This window comes from Choristoneura fumiferana, chromosome 10 (assembly GCF_025370935.1).
Source record: "Choristoneura fumiferana chromosome 10, NRCan_CFum_1, whole genome shotgun sequence".
Classification (NCBI taxonomy): Eukaryota; Metazoa; Arthropoda; class Insecta; order Lepidoptera; family Tortricidae; genus Choristoneura; species Choristoneura fumiferana.
The window spans coordinates 9,631,274-9,652,972 of NC_133481.1; the positions used below are offsets into that span (position 1 = coordinate 9,631,274).

The window sequence follows — 21,699 nt, forward strand, 5'->3', positions numbered from 1 at the left end:
AGACAGACATGACGAATCCATAAGGGTTCCGTTTTTTGCCATTTGGCTACGGAACCCTAAAAAAGGAATTTTTAAAATTTACGATTACGCAACTGAGAATTTACGATTTTCTGAAAAATGGCACAGGCAAACTTTTGGTCTAAACCGTCTAAGGTTTTTCCTATAACAATGACCTAACTGCAACTAAGCATAAAATATGAACCAAATTGGCGGAACTTGGTAAAATGAATTTCGGTAAACAAATAATTTTCATTAGGACAGCTCTCGGCTCCTGTTGATGATGATAACGATGATGAAAATAATAAGAAAAATGTTGTCCTAATTTTTTATTGGTACTTATAATATAAAATTTAAAGCTTTCCAGATTCAATCATGTCCCGAATCTTGAACTTTTGTATCTTGCCAGAGTTCGTCTTTGGGAATTCGTCTGCTACCCTCAACATCCTGGGGATCTTGAACTTGGCTAGACGGCCGGCGCAGTGACGCTGCACCTCCTGCGGTGTTAGGGCGGCACCTTCTCGTAGCCGCACCACCGCGCACAACTCCTCACCCAATCTTTCGTCTGATACTCCGACCACCTAAGTAAACAATTTTGGAAATTAAGGCGATTAGTTAAAAATTAACTCATGAGATTGAGATTTTATGTTGAACAGGTTTATCCATCAAAAAATAACCATCTTTGTAGTTTCTTACTTGTGCCACAATAATATCTACTCTTAGATGTAAAATTTCGGTACCGTATTTTTTCTACCACAGTACCTAATGGAAGCATTTTAGGTGAAGCCAGTGCTGGGCGGTAATCAATTACGTAATCTAAATAATTTAATGCTGAGCGCGATACATTATTTTTTGGATGACGGCGATGAATGACATTTCGAGGCCAAAAATCGCCATGCGTATCGTTGTCGAGTTATCTAGAAGCGCTGAGCGCGAAACACAGTATTTTTTGTATCTCAGATGGATGGCATGTTGACATCGATTTCCCTAGCCACTTATCTGATCAGGATCAGGAGGAGTGGAGCCAGGGCTTTGTAAATGTGGGATGTAATTGAAAGTTTTCCCATCCGAATGTTTTTCGTTTTCAAATTCGTTCATAAATGAATGACTTCAGAGGTAAGAAACATTTAATATAGAAAATACGAATTAACAATATTCTTAAGAAAATTACCAAGCCACCAAAATTCTATATAAGTACCTGACTCTCAAGGATATCTGGATGCGTGTTGAGCAAGTCTTCAATCTCCTTTGGTGCTATATTCTCCCCTCCTCTGACAATTATATCTTTGAGTCTGCCCACTATACGTCCATATCCGTCTTCACTCAGAGTAAATTTGTCTCTAAATTGCAAGAAAATAAAAGTAAATAAGATGTTCTGTTATTTTAATTTATTGCAAATTACAGATTGCCTCTAACCAAGGGGATATAAATGCCAAATGCAATGTTTGATTCTCGCATAACTTGAGCTCGGTACTTTTATTTTGCATCTTTTTTAAAACATGGCCGGTCTTAATTTTGTTTTCGTACATGTATTTTCAATGTATGCAATAAAATATTAAATTAACAGCACATTGATAAATCTTTATCTTAAAAATATGTCAAATTATAGAGGCCCCCGTACCAAGGAAATTTTGCTCTCGTACTAAGACAGCGATAACACCGCTATGTCCAATACACTGATTTAATGATTAAACTTTGAGGATCAGTAAATTATCTGAATTCAATTTATTTGAAAATGTTACAAAACAAAAGTACCTACTTAGCTCATTTATGCGTGCAAAATTGAATCTTGCATTTAAATCCCTATGTTCAGAAGCACCTGTATGTATACTTAAGGTACTGATTTCTGCAGTCAAAACAATAACTGATCGTGGGCACACCTTAGTGTGTAATATTTGTACTACTAACCCGGTATACAACCAGCCATCTTCTCTCAGCGTTTCCCTTGTCTTTTTGGGGTCACCGTAGTAGCCAATCATGTTGCAATAACCCCTCACCATAAGCTCGCCCGTGCTGCCGAACGGCACCATTTTCCCTTCATCATCGACTACCTTCAACATAAAACAATATGGGTACTTAGCTGAAGAAAAGTTTGCACTAGTCATCATCATCATCTTCATCTCAGCCGTAGGACGTCACTGTTGGGCATCCCCCATAGACCTCCAGTCGCTTGGGTTGGCAGCGGCCTGCATCCACCGTGAACCCGCGGCTTTAACCAGGTAATCCGTCCATCTCGTTGGTGGACGTCCTACGCAGCGCGTGCCAATCCGCGGTCTAAACTCGAGAATTTTTGGGCCCGAATGGCCATCTGTTCTCCGTGCTATGTGGCCTACCCATTGCCACTTGAAAGAGCTAATTCGCGTGGCTATGTATAATTGCACTATACTATGCTATTGTATAGATTTTAACTATTTTTTTGTCTGTACACTAATGTGAGGGTAATGAACCTTGGCTTCTACGTGGTCGTGGATGTATCCGACAGTTTCTGCGACGAGCTCCGTACTGTCGTCAGGTAGTGACTGGAATACTGCTGCTGTGGTCTCCGACAAGCCGAACAAGCTCTATAATGAACACCAATACAAGTTTAAGAAAAATAAAATATGGAAAGTCATAGGGGGCCATTCATTAATTAACTAAGCATTATTATTGATCCTTTCTACCCCCGTGTAGAAAGGATTTCTCGGTGCCCCTCCCCCTTCCTCCTTCTTACGTAAGTTTTTATTTGATTTTAGAAAGAGGTCAATTACACTTCAACTGACAACTGAGGCCTTATTGTCTTAACACATTTAGTATCACAATAGTTTTCACCACTTCTTTTTTTCTATCACACGGTATAAGAAAGAGACGGTGAATGCGATTACGAAAATCAGCGCTCTACGTCTAAAGCCCATCTAACGACCAGATACGGTCTCTGGTCATAAAATAAAAATAGTAGATTGTACAACAAGAGCATGAATTGGGTTTAATGCTCGAGTTCTACACTACTTTTCACTTCGATGGCGAGGAAATGAAATAGCAGCAGTGGAAACAATTGTTCACTTACTACCTATGTACCTTTAATTGTTCATGCATTGATTTGGTTGATTTTTAGTTTTATAAAAATTAAAAAATATTAAAAAAAATATGTACAAACTTTGTTTGTGGCTGTTTACACCTGATTGCCTTGGTCTTAGACGAAGATTTTATTTTATGCACTAGTGCATAAAAAGTAATTTTATATCGCCTAGATCTAGCTTAAATACGAAATTTACAAGCACGAGAAGTGAAAAAGATCTTGTACTTGTTTTCCTCAACGCTTTGTAAATTTGTCAAATTTCATTACCCAGCGTTAGACACATTTCGAGTAGGTAATAAAATCTTACGTAAGAATAATTTTTGACAATAGATAATTCCAATGATGAATTAATGGAATTAAGAGAGAACTTAGAAGAAAATGCGGAACACGGAGAATTTGAAACAGAAATTTGGAAATAAATAAGTACGATCATCTTACCGCCACGACGTCGGCATTGAGATACTGTTTAATGTCTTTGATAAGCTGCGGGCTGCAAGGCGCGCCGCCGCTCAGCGCACAGCGCAGGCGCGGGTCTCCGCCATTACTGCGCAGGAGTGATATGATGTCCACGAACATCGTAGGCGTTCCATTTAGTACTGTGCATCTATAACAGAATTAACAGAATGAATGTTTAAATATCCCAAGGCCATTGTATCACAATAAATAAAGAAGACTATTATTTAGTGGTGAAAAATGAGTACCTATCATTATGATAACGAATTTAAAATGAAAACTATCACAGCTAAGTAGGTTTTACAAGTTACAAGAAATAGTCGTCAAAACATACCTAATATTGCATATTTGCCGCACATTATTACAGCTTTTTTTAAAGAGTGAAGAGAAAGGCAGGTTCTTGCACATATTTTTCCGCAATAAAGGTGAAACCTACGTACTAGACGTTCAAAGACTTGTACGATACCTACTTTTCCTGCAGTAAAGCCTGCAAATGCATGTTGGCGTTGTAAGTAGGTGATGCCAGTACCAGAGTGGAGCCGTAGCGGAGAGCTGCACCCGTCGTGACGACAGAACCCATTGCGTGAAACAAGGGAGCCTGCAATGCGTATACGAGTAAGTAAGTAAAAAATATTGTGACATTCAAGCCTCTGAGTTTGGGCTGGTGTAAATGTGTTGTGTGTGTGTGTGTGTGTGTGTGTGTGTCCCGATGTCGATGAAGTTGCGTGCATGAATTCAATTAAAATTCCTTACAATTTAATTTAGCTAAAGTCCATATTAGGTTAGTAACAATGTTCTACGAGTATGAGCTAGTGTACCATAAATTCAAAGTAAAAATAAAAATTAACAGACATCATGATCACGGGTAGACTGAAAAAATATCGGGTGGATTTTAATATTAAGTTTTTGCTTACTATGCCTACTGCCTACCTGCATATGTTAGAAAGTGAAATAAATTCATCTGAAGCGTTGACAGGGTTTACAATTGATGCACATATTGCGTTACCTGGACACAAATAGTTTGATGACCTTCGTGTAGATTTTGTCTTCTTCCTATGAAATAACTATTATTAATGTATCCAAAGTGAGCATCTAAAGCCGCTTTCGGATCACCTGGAAATGCGTATTAAAATTTATATTAAAATAGCAGACATGCAAACAAGATTAATTTTTAACCCTTCATAGTTCAAATAATTTTAATTGTCCGACTTGGCAGCACTTACTACCAAATTTTAAAAACTTCTGACAGTACCTACTACGTACTATCTACACAAGGTCTTGTGGACTTTTCACTATGGCTCCCCCCAAATCTTGGATTGTGACCCCGTCTGGATCAAAATACAGTTGAAAATATCATACCGGTGGTTCCAGACGTCAAATGTATGACAGCGCCATCATCAGGTCCTACTGCAGCATTGAACTGCGAAGCGTCTCCTCTGTTCGCTACTAAGGAGTCAAAAGTAAATGTTCCACTGAAAAACAAAATGCAAACACTAATAAAACTTCATATGCTCGAGAGTTTCGAGACGGGTATTTCTAAACTCTCACCTACTTACGGTAATGTTTCTTTATCACAGGTAATGACTGTTTTCAAAGTAGGAAATTCTTCGGAATCAATCGACCCCGCTTTGTCCTTATGGACTTCTGGTATCAATTCTTCTATTAATTTATAGTAATTCCTTTTTTTAATAGTATCTCCAATAACGATGGCTTTCATTTCAGTTTTCTTAACACAGAAACTTAATTCTGGTTTTTCATATATAGGGTTCAGCAAAACCTGAATAATAAAATATTATTTGACTTATTTAGTCAGCATTTCAATGATTGTTCTCTTGTATGATTAAGTATCAAGTAAGGTCCTTCATACATTAGTGTGCAACGTCCGAAACCTCCCCGAGTGCTTGGGTCCCCTTCTATTCGAGGTGTAAGGCCTCATGAGGAGGGGGAGGGTAACGGCTGGGCCTGGTGCACCCTGGGCAACAAAGACTAACTAATTTATTTGTAAATTAGTAATCGTTGCCTAATATCTGACTGAAGGGGTGAAAAGTTGAACCCGTGACTTGCGGGAAAAAAGAAAAACTTGTTACCGATATAAGTCCAGCCCTTGCTGCTGCGACTAGGGTGACAATCCATGCTGCGTTATTATGTGACCAGATGCCAATCATATCGCCGTTCTTCAAGCCCTGTGCTCTAAAAGCACAGCTTAAAGCATCAGCCTGTAAAATAATAGAAAATTAAACAACTGGCAATCGTTTTGGAATTTTATGTAACGATATATTTAAGCACGGAACACGAGAGTTGCATCGAGAAAGACATCTGCCTGAAGAGAGATTTCTTTGTGTGGCATCCACCATGATACACAAAGTATTTACTAATCAAGTTGTGCACATAGGTACTCGTATAGTAGTGTATATATATGCATATGTCTTACTTTGGTTAGTAGTTGTTCATAGGTCAGCGTCACATCCTCGTAAATGGATCGAACCGCAACTCTTCCGGGGTAGCGGTGGGCAGAAGCTTCCACCACCTGACCGAAGGTGGCGTAGGTCAGGGGCTCAGAGCCTGGATTGTGCAGATACCCGCTTGACAATGTACGACTGGAATGTTGTTAATTATAGTCTGTACTAACCTGTCGCTTGCGACTTCGTTTGCGAATACATTTATCGCTAACACGCAGAAATTACGCAATTTCACGTAATAATACATTATGTGTTAGTCCAAGCTATAAAGTATCTGTGTTTTTTATTCAGATCCGCACAGCCATCTTAGAGTGAAATATTAACAAACATTCATCCTCACAAACTTTCACAGACTATATTATTATTGAAGGCTATATTTAGTTTGCGCCTTGAATGTTTGTACACACAATTAGACAAAATTAAGGGGCAAAGTTTTTCTATCACCCGTTATTGTTATTCTGATCGTCAATCGTTATTCTAAAAACCTGATGTCATGAAACTAATAACTGTATCCCAACAGAAATTTATGTCAAAAAGTAGATAAATAAAACGCTTTTCTTTTAAAATTTACAATACAAAAGAGATAGTGCTTGAGACAACATGGCTATCGATGGTGTAGTGTGTACACGAAAAAATGCTGGCATGCCTGATCTGGTGTATCTTTGTAATGAATGCACTTTTTTAAGTAATTAGTGGTTATGAAACTACATAATATAAATATAATCATAATAAAAAGTTAGGGCGTCTGTGAGTTTTAGCTTTATATATTAGATTGTGCCTAAATTATTTTGTACAGCGTCTTCTGACGGTCTTTTCTAGGTTTTTATGTAAAGTTTATATATATTTTTAAATTGGACAATTCACTTTATAGCTTATAACATTGTCTTTTCACGACAGCTAATATTTTTCGAATTGACTTCAGATTGAGTCAGTTTCAGACAGTTTGGTGAATTTGCCTTTTTGGCAGAAAAATGCCTCCCATATAAAAACTATTTTTGATGCTTGGATTAGTTTTCCCGACTCCTCCAAGTAGAAAACAGTAACATCATGATTCTTATTGGAAAGATAATATCCCAATGAGCGTAAAACAGCTTGTGAAAATATAAATACAATTGTGGCGTTGAAGTTGAAAACGAATGAAGATTATCAAAAAACGCTGTAGAGAGCAATTTAGGCACAGTGAAATAAATAAAGCTAAAACTCACAGACGCTCTAACATTTTATTGTGATTGTATTTTTATTATGTAGTTTCATAACCACTGACTATTACAAAAAAGTACTGCTTGAAAATTAGCATTCATTACAAAAATACACCAGATCAGGCATGCCCGGATTTTATCGTGGACAGTCTTTAACTCGTGTTTGCTAACATATTTTGCCTCTGATAACCAATCTCTAGTGAAGTAGCGATGACTTTGCGGTAGGTAGTATTTCATAACATACAGTAGATAGTAATATAATAGTTAAGACATTTTTTTAAATGGTATGATTGAAGAAATCAAAGGAAATATAACAACACCTATAACGTACGGTAGATAAAAATATTCACTCACCATAGACTTCTCTGTACGGCAACATTTGTTGACACAGACGCAATAGTTTTAAATAACATGTTGTTTATTTTATCATCAAAACACAACTATCACAGACTCACCAACTCGACAACAGCTGGATAACTGACTACTGATATCAAAAAGAATATTTAAATGCACATAGATATATAGACAGCTAGTGTGGTTTCTCAGACTACTTAGCGGTATCTGGTCGTCGCTATGAATAAGCAAAATTACTACTATAGGTTACGTTGTATTTTTTTACATCAATGAATTTTCCTGCGTTTGCCTCACAACTATTAACTTTACTTTTGTAAAACTCAAATATTACGTAAAATTATCTCACTATTTTTAGAATTTCGAATGTTTTTCAAACAATTTGGCAATCAAATCAAACAATATATTAATGTATCTGTAGGATTGCACAATTCAAGAAATATAGTAACTTATTCTGAAACTTTACATAAGTTTTTTTATCATTTTTTTTAGATTTGTGTAAGAATAAACACTAAACAAATCGTGTAGTTTCTTTCAAGTATAAGCTATTTAGTAACTACTAACTATTAAGTATAAAATATTTAGATTTTATCTACATGGTATTCATCACGTACGACTGATGGAATTCTGAGCAGATTATCAAATTTCTGTTATCTTGCATAATAATGTATGATTCCATCAGTAGATGTTTTGTTTTGTTATTGAAACGAAAAGTGGTTTAAATTGTATATAATAAAATTTTAAGAATTAACGACGGTTAAAAATATTCTTATTTGAAAAAGACTAATGTTTTTTACAAATTACCCCTTGGCCCGTGATCAGAAGACCAATAATAATAACAATTTATTTCAGACGTAGTCATCAGAACCCTCAACAGAGAACACATCAAATCCATTACAGAAATGGGACTACTGGGACTGATGGGACTACTCAATGGGATTTTAATAATTATTATTAGTTTTTGACCTTGGAGGCTTTTTACACCTCTGAAGATTGTATAATTTAATTAATTTAATTAGTTTACTTTGACATTTAGAGACTATATACATCTCTGAATTATTTAAGATTAGGAATTTTATTATTAACATAGGGACTTTATACATCCCCTTGCTGTATAATAATTTTATTATTAACTCAGGGACTTTATACATCCCCTTGCTATGTGTAAGGCTGTATATTGTTAAGCTTATGGATTTTATACTTTTACATTTTTAGTTTAAATTCTAGTCACAGGCTCGCGACGTCGAAGTTCCCAAGACGATCCCATAGCGCTTATGGGAACGGAAGCAATACCATGCCCTCGGTATCGCTCTGCTTTCAGAGCATGACATGAGTGCGTGTGAGTTAAGTTTCGGGACGGCAGACGTGAACTTGCCTTCGAAATCCAAAAGATTAATTGCTAGCTGTTATTATTATTTTAAAATTTATGACGGTGGAAGCATTCTACACTTCCACTGAACGTAGATATAGTTTAGATATAGTTAGTGTTTAGTATTGTAACTAAGGGACCCCATACATACCTGTATTTTTATTATTATATTTTTTGTATTTTTTTCTTTAATTGTATAATATAGTTTTTAAGTATTTTATTTGTAATTATATTATTATGAAAAAATGACTTTTTGCCAAGTTTCTTGCGGCGCATTCTTCTTGGCAATGATGGTCTTTCCGAAAGCGCTGGTAGTTTTAAACATGACGTATAAAAGTGCCCATTGCGGCCTATTTACTGAATAAATCATTTGAATTTGAATTTTTAAATTTGGACTAGTGGGACAGACGGAAAACCGCAGCTAAACAGTCAAACTTGTCTGAATTGATTAATGAAAACACTCAATAGTCATTTTACGAGTTAAAAAATTATTACTGCAGTGCCCGCTAGAAAAATGTCTGAATGAAAAATGATAACTGCAGTGCCCTCTATAAATGACAAATCCATTAAAGGAAATCGTATCTAAATCGGTCAAATCTTTATAACATCCATTATGGAATCTCCGTGAACGAAAATGTCTTCATCATGACTAAGAACTGATGTCACACCTTATATTTTAAACATCTATATATAACTTAAAATGTGACGCTAGCATAAATTAACAAAGGAAATAGCCATACCCGTAAATTAAATTAACAAATTTATTTCTTCGTAAATTCTGTGATCACAGCCAATCTGTTAAAATTAATGTTAAATATAATGTACTATTAAATACTTTAAATTTATTAATATAATCTTAAATTAAGTATATTAATATGTACAAACCCAGAGTATGAAAAAAAAGTTTGCCAGCAAACATTTTTACCAGTAAGATGCGATAAGACGGCCTACTATTTCTTATTCTGTGCTAGTGCCTATTCTAATTTTGGGGCATTCCAGGAGAATGTCCCTTACCATTTGCCATATAAAACTCGGTAAGTGTCACAGCCCTAGTATGTGTAATACATTTTTAATGTGGTCACATTGCTTTTACTTATTGGTTCGCACTACCTTATAGTGTAATGGCGATACAAATGAACAAACGAGGAAAAAGAACTAAGCTGGTGCCCTAGTATAGAGAGGTCAGTTCCTTCCCGAAACTCGTCTGTAACCTCAGGTGAGTGTTTTGCTATGTAATATTAATTACCATGATCATGGAGTGTGTAAGGATGTCCGCAATTCAATACAGGGTAGATTCCGTACATGGGTCCAGTAAGCCCTAGAGTACATTGTACACTTGGTAATGTCATAGACAGCGGAGCGCATAAACTAGACATGGAGCAAGTATCTTTTGCCCAGCATTAACGGTCGTGAAGATGATGGAGCAACCGAGGTCAGGACTATGGGGATGGTGGAGGTCCTCGTGGGGGCAAAGCTCCCACGTCCGGCGGGTGCCAGACCAGATCACGGGCAAACTGAACCGGCCAGGAGCCTATTGATCGGTCGGGATAGGTCAGAAGATCACTGGTAGGCCCAGGATCTACCTAAGCATTGAGGCACCCGAGCATAGCACTGTGCCTAGACCAGAGTAAATCGACCGTAAGCTAAGCATGCTACCTTAGGCCTAGCTTGTGATAGGAACGTGGCACAGCCACACCGCGTTGGGAATCACTGTTATCACATATCTTGTGAAGCCAAAATAAGAACTCGTCCTCACACACTTCAGCTATATATTTGTCGCCTTATTATTGCTGTGTACCATTAGCACCCCAGGTATATATGTATGACATTTATGGAAGCATAGAGGGGGCGACAATGCTTTTGCCTTGTATGGCAGCTAATTCAATAAAAATTTGTAAAGCTCAAGAATATACTGCCAATTTGGTAGCAAAGTCACGAAATATTACCAGACTTAGTTTTGTAAACTCACAGGTACCTAATAATTTGCAGTGTTTGATAAACATCAACATTGCTTACGAACTCTGTTCATCTTTATATAATTCAAGATCATTGCAGCGAGAAGTCAGGTTTTGTAGATGTTTTTTTTTTATTTGGAGTATAAGACGATCCCATTTCGCCGCATTTCGTTAAGAGGAAAGGGGCTTATAATTTCCCGGACTCAATCAAATCTCGCAGCTTATACTTCTGTATCTTCCCAGAAACAGTTTTAGGGAATTCTTCAGCGAATTTGAGAATTCTAGGGATTTTGAATTTGGCTAGACGGCCGGTGCAGTGCCGCTGCACATCCTGAGGTGTTAGAGAGGCGCCTTCCCGTAGCCGCACCACCGCGCACAGCTCTTCACCTAGCCTCTCGTCGGATACTCCGACCACCTGTAAGTTACATTCATTAGTAGTTTTTATGTGTTCTTACTTGAAAGCAAGCCATATATATATATATGGCTACTTAGTTCAGGACTTGGAGAGTCAAATACAGCAAAGGGAGCTTATGAGTATTGTTTAGTTTTTACAGTTGGTATGTATTTAATTAACCGTTGGGGGAGAAAAGTCCTCGAGTGGCGACCACGAACCGGAAGACGAAGCGTTGGCAGGCCTCCCACCAGGTGGACTGACGACATCGTGAGAGTGGCGGGAAACCGGTGGATGCAAGTGGCAAGTTGTCGTTCATTGTGGCGTTCTAAGGGGGAGGCCTTTGTCCAGCAGTGGACGTCTTCGGGCTGATGATGATGATGATGATGTATTTAATTATAGTATAAATATCGATAAATAAGGTGCCGTATAATAAAACAACTGAACAGGCATATTCCTCTCGTACCTGACTTTCAACAATGTCAGGATGTGTGTTAAGTAGGTCTTCGATCTCCTTCGGCGCTATATTTTCTCCTCCTCTTACAATGATGTCCTTTAACCTGCCCACAATACGGCCGTATCCGTCTTCATTTAGTGTAAATTTATCTCTGAAATGCAACATTTCCACAATTTCATGTTTGGCTGTCATTCATAAATTCATATTTTTTGCCGATACGCTATGGACATGGAAGCATCACTCTAGGTACCTACTTTAAATTGCATCAATCAAATGAAAGGAACGATATCATGGCTAAATCAAGATAAATAAAAGTGTCTAAATCAGGACTTCTAAACTAAGGGGGCATGTCCCCTAGGGGGCGTAGAGAAACTTAATGGGGGTGTAATAGGTAGGTTTGCATTTCCGAAAAAAAACTAGGTAGGTAGTAGGTAGCGTAGTTAAATTAACTGTTCCAAACTTAAAGGGGGCATGAAAATATTATTTTTGGTTCGGAGAGGCTTGGCGAAATAAAGGTTGGGAAACCATGGTCTAAATACTACGCCACAAAATGGACACATTGCTTGGGAGAACTTAGTTGACTATTTCTTTTTCAATGAGTACCTATTGCCACTCAATCACATATAAATAATTAAATTCAAGTCAACTCGGATTGTCCCAAACGAACAGGTAAAATTAAATTAAAAGAAATGTTACGCAAGTGCTACCCTGTGTGAAGCCAGCCGTCTGCTCCCAATGTCTTCCTAGTCTTCTCGGGTTCTCCCCAGTATCCCATCATTGTGCTGTAGCCCCTCACAAGCAACTCGCCAGGGCTACCGAATGGAACTGTTTTGCCCTCATCGTCCACTACCTTCAATGAAATAAATCTGATTACAACTACTGAGATTAATTACGTAGCTTATCTCAAGCTGAATTACTAATATTGTTAATGTAAGAAAATATTGTATTACATGGGGCATGACATACATGATTGCAGTACAAAATCAAATTGTAAAACGACTTTCATAACAATTTTCACTGAAAGTTGGTACCTTGGTTTCAATATGGTCTTGTATATAGCCAACAGTTTCGGCAACCAGTTCTGTGTTGTCATTAGGTAGTGACTGAAAAACGGCTGCTGTGGTTTCTGTCATGCCGAACAAGCTCTGCAAATAATTTTCACATTGTACTAGATTGTAGAACAGAACAAACAAACTTTATAACACATTATGCATTATTACTGATCGAAACGGTGAAAGGCCGATGCAGATTGCTGCTAACACTATTACCGGTACAAGAATGATTTTATTTTGTCCCTTCTAGGGGTAGTGTGTTTGCAATCTGTTTTGTATTGCGGTTGTTTATGGACAGTGGTGATGGCTTGCAATCTGTGATGTGACCCAGTTGTTTGTTTGCCTTCCTCACCCGGAAAAAAGATGATTTCTGGAAGAGACACCGCATATGCAGCAAACGAGACGTGTTTAAAGTGGTATCTTATACAGTTTACTTCAGTTAGATCATCGAGCACGGATGTCAAACACTTTTGTGTAGGAAAGAAAGAAAGAAAATGCAATATATATATTACACAAGAAGGGTACCTACTCTAAAACAAAGTAAACTTACTAACTATGTAAGTCACTTCCGTACTTTGCATGGCGTAGTGAAGCCAAAAAAGTTAGAAATAACAAAGAATATACTTATTTTTTACGCATATCATACCGAAACTGTTTCCGCGTTGAGGAACTGCTTGATATCTCTAATGAGCTGAGGACTACACGGTGCTCCAGCATTGAGAGCGTCTCGCAGCCGCGGTGTAACACCCGCGCTTCGAACAAGGGTAACCAGGTCCACATACATCGTCGGCGTGCCAGTAATGATGGTGCATCTATAAAAGACAGTGCTGAATCACTATGCAGAAATAGTAGATTACTGTAGAGGCCGGCAACCCCACGTTCAGGCCAAGGCTTGTATAGTGCTTTTCTCAAACATGACATGAAATAAAATAAAAAAACAAGAAATGAAGCTGGCGGGACGCTAGTTTCGTCGCCCTGTTGAGTGCGCGCGTGTCGCGCATTCTGCTGCAAGGCTACTACGAAACTCGAAACTCGAAGTTCGTGTCGTGCGGTCCCTCTGACACTTATACTATTTAATACGAGAGCGAAAGGGACGGTACAATACGAACGTTGAGTTTCGTAGTAGCACTGCTGGCGCGGGGCTGCTGTGCGGGCTGGTGCTGGCGCAGATCGTCCCGCTGAGCGCGCGTTAAACCAAAAGACGGTCGCATTGCCGGCCAGCGGCCGGGAAAGTTACATGAAATCTCTTTGCAGGCCGCTAGAGTGACCGCGCGCAGGCAGCCGAGCCGCGATACTTACCGGCCTATTATTTGTAACACAACGTCAATATTTCATATCATGTTTGAGAAAAATAATCTTATTATTCATTTATTCCCAGTAATGGGAAAGCTAAAGCTAAAGCTGAAAACATCGAAATGAGGGATTCTCGCAAACAAACCGCAAAGAAGAGTAGAGTAAAGCGATCTTTAGTCGATTTTTCATGAGTTCATCATTTTATTAGCCAAATCTTGGTAACTACAGATATATTGAATTATCAAGTCTCATCGCGAAAATTCAAATTACACGACTACTTCCGAATGCTGCCGAAGTGTCTATGAATTATAGTACTGATAAGTGGCATGTTTGCATTAAATAAATAGCTTTCATTATCATCATGAGATGGTGATTGCTATTGATAATCAGAGTAAATAATAGTGCGTACTTCTCAGCCATCAATGCATGCATATTGGCGCTAACACTGTAGCTGGGCGCTGGCAACACCAGACTCGCGCCGTGCCGCAGCGCCGCGGCTGCCGTGATGATGGACCCCAACGCGTGGAACAACGGTGACTTGAACAAGAACATAATAATTAGTACTAGCTTTTGCCCGCGACTTCGTCCGCGTTGAATAATAAATTTGGGAAGTATTTAATTTATTTAGGATACCTATTTTGCCAAATAGCACATAGAAACTTCCACAGTTACTGAAAAAAAACCTACTTTAATACATTGCTATAAATATAAACTATTTTTTTTTAGTTTTTCCATCCATCCATACATCCATGTTCTTTGGTAAAACATAAATATTTTGCGGGTAGCCACATTTTAGCAATACGACGTGTATTCTACCCTACCAACACAAAAGGACTAATTATTATTCTTCATAGTGAACTCTTGACACCTTACGTCGTTTATAGTCAGTTAGGAGGGTAGGATTATAATTAAAACGGCATTCTTACTAAGCATAGCTACACATATGCTTCCGATAAACATACTTATAGTAAATTTGGAATGCCTTAAGAACTTTCATCCCCATATTTTCAAGTAAATAGGTCGAAAATAAAATAAATAATAATAAATATATAATAAATAGGTAGATAAATAGGGCGCAGTGCGCTTGTTGCAGCAGCCGCTGAGTCGCGTTGCTCCGAAGACGAAGGGCTACGGATTAGCCCGAAACATGTCGAGCTAAACTCGATTTAAGACGTGAGTTATCCGGGTCATTATATTTAATATAAATAGGTCGAAATTTTAAAAGCGCCGGAAAAAAGTGTTTTTTGGGTTCCGTAGCTCAAAAGGAAAAAATGGAACCCTTATAGGATCACTTTGCAGTCCGTCCGTCCGTCTGTCTGTCAAGATCCTCTATCTCGTAAACGCGCGGAGTATCGGTATCGAATTGAGATTAAAAACCCTAAACTAAGGTCAATAGTCTCGAAAGCTGTGAAAAAAATCAAACTTCTAAGTCAAGGCAATCAAAAGCTACAGTCATTAAAAAGGTGTGTCCATACAAATTGCCTTAACAGAAAAAGTTATAGGCACTTCCGGCTGGCCTAGAAGCTTGTTTTTTTTTTGCATAAAGGTAGCTCTTATATAGCACAATAAATAAGATTAATCTGAAAATCATAATTTTTATGTCTGACTGCGTCTATGTCAATAAGCCATCTATAATAAGCCCACATTGCGTACGTTTTGCTATAAGCTTAAAAGGCACTGCTAATACTGCATCATCTCCTCTGCTAACATCTCCTCGCCGGTAAAAATTTCAAAAACGCTTGAACAAATATCTATTCATTTCTTATAATGTCCAAATACCAAGTTTCACAAAGAACCATCGATTTATTTTCAACAATGACGATCTTCCATATAAAGTTTCATCCCTTATTTCACCCCCTCACAGGAAGAATTAAAAAAAAAACGCGTGAACAAAAATCTATTTATCTCTTATAACGTGCCCAAATGTCAAGTTTCATAAAGAACCATCGATTTATCTTCGACAAAGACGATCTTCCATATAAACTTTCATCCCCTATTTCACCCCCTCACCGGTGAATTTTAAAAACGCGCGAACAAACATTTATTTATCTCTTATCACGTGCCCAAATGGCTAGATTAATAAAGATTCATCGATTTATCTTCGAAAATGACGACCTTCCATATAAACTTTCAACCCCTATTTTATCCCCTCACAGGTCGAATTTTCAAAAAAGCTCAAACAAATATCGATTTATTTCTTATTAAGAGCCTAAATGCCAAGTTTCATAGTTTTATCTTCGACGGCGACGAACTTCCACCATATTAACTTTCATCCCCTATTTCAACCCCTTAAAACCTTTTTTTCGCAATAAAAGATAGCCTATGTTCTTTCCCAAGGTCTATTCTATCTCTGTACCAAATTTCATCCAAATCGGTTCAGCGGTTTAGGCGTGAAAGCGTAACAGACAGACAGACAGACAGACAGACAGAGTTACTTTCGCATTTATAATATTAAGTATGGAAGTATGGATTTGACATGATCCTTGAAATCGTCGCCGTTTCTAACTAGCTACCTGACAGAACTAACGTAATGAACCAGATCACTTCGTAAGTAAAGGAGCGAGAAAAAATATGTTAAGTAGTTCTTTGTAGTACAGTGGGAGTAGGAAAGCCTTCGTCAGCTATTATATTAAATTGATTCCTTTATAGAGTCGTAGACTCTTAGTACGTTTTGAAATCAAAGCACTAAGTAGACAAGGGCATATCAAATTATACTTACTTAACATGATAATAAGGGTCATAATAGTATACACCTCTAACATATATCTAGTTTCATATCAAAACCAAACCTTTTTAATAAACAGCGTCGTAGGAGTTTGAATCAAATAATGTTCTATTTAATTGACAGTGTTTGTCAGTGCCAAGGTGTAGGTAGGTACAGCTTAGATATCCTTAAAAAACGAGCCTATCAGTCACTCAAAGGGCCGACAATGCACCTAAGATACCCTTCGTGTTAGCAGGTGTCCATGGCGGTGATTGCTTCCCATCAGTGTCATGCTCGTTTTCCTACTCTTATATAAAACGAAACTATAAGGGTTCTTAGTTTACTACGGAACCCTAAAAAGAGTTCCTTTTTTTCCATTTCAGGTACGCAACCCTAAAAACTAAAAAAAAAACTAAATAATAAGCTACATTTAAGTCGTTGTCGTCATAAGACTAAATTGTTAATTGCACATCTCTTAATAAAGAACATTGACACTACTATACATATTTTAGGTCATTTACTTCAGAATCCTGAGATAAAAATTTCGAAATTTCCTTAAGAGACGTTATTACGAGTATAGCTCGTTATTGTAACTGACCAATCATACGTTGCTTCCTTAAGTTCACGCCAAAACCACAACGTCACTTATGAGGGCTCATACGGAAACTAAGTAGGAGGGTGCGTAAGCTTAAAAAGTGTTTGTGATTTTTTATGACGTAAGTATTACCTGAATACAAGTGACTGGATGTCCCTCGTTAAGTTTTTGTCTTTTTCCTAAGAAGTAACTATTATTCACCACTCCAAAATGTGAGTCCAGGGCTGCTTTCGGTTCTCCTAGAAAAAAAAATGTCGTGAGAAAATTTGGATTCTTCAATATCCAATTTTAATTCTTTAACTAACGATCACTGCAAGGCTCCTCAAAATCTTTTTCAATTAAACTCATTGATGATCTCACTGTTAGGAAAGACAGCGTTATCCACGGTTGCCTAAAAAACTTAACCGAAAGAAGAAAGAAGATTGCAACACACAGTCATGGATTTCTTTTGCGGTCCCTGTCTGATAACACTTAGAGAAAATGGGATATATTTACCTGTAGTTCCCGATGTGAAATGTATAATAGAGCCATCATCCGGCTCCACTTGAAACCCGTAACGCGACGAATCTTGTTTATTCGTCACCAGAGACTTAAATGTGAAGGTTCCACTAAAACATGCAATATTTAATTTAAATATAATAATAATAAACCCTCTTCATTAATTAACTCTTGTTAAGCTTCTATTAAATAAGCATCCGATTATCTTTATCTATCGCTTGGAGTTTGTGTAAAAATATTTTCAATTTCATTTTTTTGCTGAATTGCAACATGTTTTTTGTTTCGAATAATTACCTACTTTCTGCCAAGTTTTTCGGTGCATTCTGCTTGGCAATATAATGAAATAGTAGCAAGTAATATAAAAAGAAAGAGGTATGTAGGTAAAAGAGCCTTTTGTGACCTACTTGACACCGAATTTCACAGTTAAACCGAAAATCCAAACAGAATTTTAAATTCCAAAAAAAGTATTGGGTGAACAATTTGTCCCATTAATTTGTGTTAATGTTTATTACTTGAGAAATCATAAACTACTTAGAGTATAAATATTTATTTAATTTTCTAAGCAACTGAAAGAATTCAATGTGATTTATACAAATATAAATCTTTTCATATATAATTGCATGTAGGTACCTAGGTTGTACCTTTTAAGCTATTGACTATAATATTATAACGGATTATTCACTGCGGATATTTAACTTGCAACGGAGAAAAAAAAAGTAGTAGGTAGTTTCATTAAAAGTATAGGCGAAAGAACTACTCGAATGATCTGTTAAATTGTAACTATGAATATTGTGAATCATACTTACGGCAAGACATCTTTATCACACGTTATGATACACTTCAAGCTTGGAAACTCTTTTGATTCTATAGACCCGGCTATATCTCTGCGTACTTCTGGTATTAAATCTTCTATTACTTTATAGTAGTTAGCATGCTTCAAAGTATCGCCTATAATGATCGCCTTCAGTTCAGTTTTGTTGATACAGTACTTTAATTCCGGTTTTTCGTACACAGGATTCAAAGCTACCTAAAAATAATTTAATTTGGTATGAGCGAATGTTTAGTCTTTTCTTATAGGTATGGGGAGAGTATTTCTTCATCAGCTATCAGAAAATGTTTTTTAGTGTAGGTACAAGGTGTAGGTATTTTTATCATAATTAGCAATTTTAGGTGGAGAGGAAGTTATTGTGTATAAAAAAACGAAATAAATCGAAAACCACAAACCTTAAACCCCTTGTTGCTTAGATCAAAATTATTGCAAATTGACTCTTGTATAACTTCCTTAAAGAAATAGATCGAATTACCAATCACTTTGTAAACAGGTCTTACCGATATAAGGCCCACTCTAGCCGCCGCAACCAAGGCTACAATCCATTCAGCGTTGTTGTGCGACCAAATACCGATTCTGTCGCCCTTCTCCAACCCTCGGTCTCGCAAAGCACAGCCTAAGGCATCAGCCTGTAATGTAAATGACACATCTTTTGAACAACAAAGACATCAGAAAGCAGAAACTAAATTAGGTAGATGAAAAACTCAAAACATCTACGCAAGCTCTCACTCTATTAATAAGTCGTCAATTGATCTCGGCCTACAGGTTGCAAGGCACAGATCTCCTGTCAAAATGAGATGGTTTAATCTGTAACTCCTACGTGGGTCTAGTGCGGATTAGGAACTTCGCATATTTACATCATTCAGTTTCTTTGCAGGTGTATGCAGACTTCTTCATGATGCTTTATATAAGCTATAATCATATGATAAGTTTCTAATGTACCTAATTTCGCAAAGAAATTCCGAAAAACTCAGAGGTGCGACCAGGCTCATATCCACGACTCTGCTGCATAGGTCAAACCATTAGGTAGTATATGATGGCTATTAATCTCTAGAAGCTCTTCATTGTTTTGATATTATTATTTAAGATCGTTTGTTTTAATAAATACAAGATTACTTTTTCAGCTAAAGCGTCAATCCTTTACTTGCTTAATAAAATGACATCTTATGCGATCATACGAGAAGATCAATGTCAAAGTGTGCTTAGTAGTGTGATTATCAGTCTTCTGAAAGTGTGCGGGTAAATAACAACAAACAATTTTACTAAGATCATTTACGTCAAACATGTGTTATTATTTATTATTAGTTTTCATCTAACTTTTATGGAAATTATGAATGAATGAATGAATGAATGAATGAAAGATTTATTAGAAACACACAATGCAACAACATTTTTACAGAAATTACTTAATATAATAGTAGGTAAGTATGTTATGCGAGACCAGATGACTTTCTAAATACTTATTTAAATTAGCATCATTTAAAATCTTTTGGATCTCGGGGTCAAAGGCTGGCAAGAGCTGGCCCAAGATCTTAAAGCACGGTGTGATATAGGTGGTGTTGGAGGCCAAGACAAGACCCACTACGAGTCACTGCGCCCTGATAGTTAAGACACGAGTAGGTACATAAGTAATCGACGTAAATTACACAAGGTAAGTACCATATCTTTAATAGATTGTGCAACTCCTGTCAATTGATTATATCGTCATTACCTATACTTTTAAAAAGCTCTTAAGTACCTAAATATTGATAATTTTTCTGAGTGAACTTTATGTACATTATTTCAAGCGTCACATTTTTTGACGTATTGATTTGAGATACGAGATTAATTCAAAGTAGTAACGATATGTACTTTATTTTGAAAACTATAACATACTTGGGATAATAGCTGCTCGTACGTCAATGTCACATCTTGATAGACAGAGCGGACAGCCACTCTCCCGGGGAAGCGGTGTGCTGTGGCCTCCAGAGCCTGGCCGATGGTGGCGTACACCAGTGGCTCGCTGCCAGGGTTGTGCAGGTAGCTGACGTTTGACACAGAACTGGCCAGTCTGGAATGTGAGATCAGTAATTTTATTACAGCAAAAAAAAACAGCTTGAAAGCTACATTTCAACAAAAACATTAAAAAAATATCAATAAATTTATTTATTTGTCAATAAAAATCACAGCATTACAGTTAAAAAACCAATGCGCTGTAAAATTCGAATTATACACAAAAAACACAAAAAGACAAAAGAGATACAAAAAAAACTAATTAGGGATTTTTGAATTTCGTCTTCGTCGCTACCCTAAAACGACATCCCTAATAAATATCATGGGACAATCAATACCAATTACCTAACCAGCTAGTCCCAAACAAAGACAAGCTTGGTGACATACTTCCTAGCGGTGACATGGTGTCGTATGGAATTCAAACTCATATCAAAAAATCCGGCCAAGACCGTGTCGGATACGCCCAAGAGTTACGTAGCCCTTTAAGATAGTATTTTTCTAAGGATTTCGTATTGTGTAGGTATGGAATCTTCCAAGTTAACGTATATTTTATACCTTAGGCTACTATTTACTCATAAACCAATAATAATTCTCAAGAAATCTTAGCCGTTATAATTTTTCATGTAAATTTGATATATTTACTGCCATCCTGATTTTTTTTAAATTTTTCCACCCAACAGATTAGATTTTAGAGGGAGGCACGCTCGATTTTAATGTAAATTTGCACTTTATACTCGTAGTTTAATATTTCGCAAACAGATCACTAAATCAAAAAATCGTCTCTACAACCCCCCAATTATTTCAAAAGACCTATCCAATGATACCTCACACTGTAGGGTTAGTCGAGAAAAAAAATCATCCCACTAGGTCTATGGGAGGTACCCGAAAAAAATTTTTTTTTATTTTACCATTGTTGGCGTGACTGGCTATATTCATACCAAAATACTAACGGTCTCTAAGCTTAGCCGCGAACGGACAGACAGACAGACGGAGAGAAACTATAAGGGTTCCTAGTTCACTACGGAACCCTAAAAAATGTACGAAAAATTT

At 37.1% G+C, this 21,699-nt stretch overlaps 2 protein-coding genes across 2 annotated transcripts in view; both read right to left on the reverse strand.

Moving 5' to 3' along the window:
- Positions 1-313: 313 nt before the first annotated feature.
- Positions 314-7,893, reverse strand: LOC141432053 (medium-chain acyl-CoA ligase ACSF2, mitochondrial-like). Its single transcript, XM_074093427.1, has 12 exons — positions 7,518-7,893; positions 5,937-6,102; positions 5,593-5,721; positions 5,062-5,282; positions 4,865-4,977; positions 4,512-4,618; positions 3,976-4,103; positions 3,491-3,656; positions 2,445-2,558; positions 1,906-2,048; positions 1,196-1,337; positions 314-578 (listed from the first exon to the last, which is right to left on the reverse strand). Exons 1-12 carry the CDS (start codon positions 7,574-7,576, stop codon positions 351-353), a joined length of 1,716 nt encoding a protein of 571 aa, XP_073949528.1. The 5' UTR covers positions 7,577-7,893; the 3' UTR covers positions 314-350.
- Positions 7,894-8,089: 196 nt separating this feature from the next.
- The window catches only part of LOC141431748 (medium-chain acyl-CoA ligase ACSF2, mitochondrial-like), a gene marked incomplete at its 5' end in the record, with an annotated part of 134,319 nt that continues 120,709 nt past the window's right edge, over positions 8,090-21,699 (reverse strand). The window contains 11 exons of the mRNA XM_074092925.1: positions 8,090-11,253; positions 11,696-11,837; positions 12,394-12,536; positions 12,718-12,831; positions 13,385-13,550; positions 14,441-14,568; positions 17,463-17,569; positions 17,826-17,938; positions 18,635-18,855; positions 19,158-19,286; positions 20,533-20,707. Of these exons, the coding sequence (XP_073949026.1) occupies positions 11,026-11,253; positions 11,696-11,837; positions 12,394-12,536; positions 12,718-12,831; positions 13,385-13,550; positions 14,441-14,568; positions 17,463-17,569; positions 17,826-17,938; positions 18,635-18,855; positions 19,158-19,286; positions 20,533-20,707 (1,666 nt within the window). The remainder of the gene's footprint in view (positions 11,254-11,695; positions 11,838-12,393; positions 12,537-12,717; positions 12,832-13,384; positions 13,551-14,440; positions 14,569-17,462; positions 17,570-17,825; positions 17,939-18,634; positions 18,856-19,157; positions 19,287-20,532; positions 20,708-21,699) is intronic.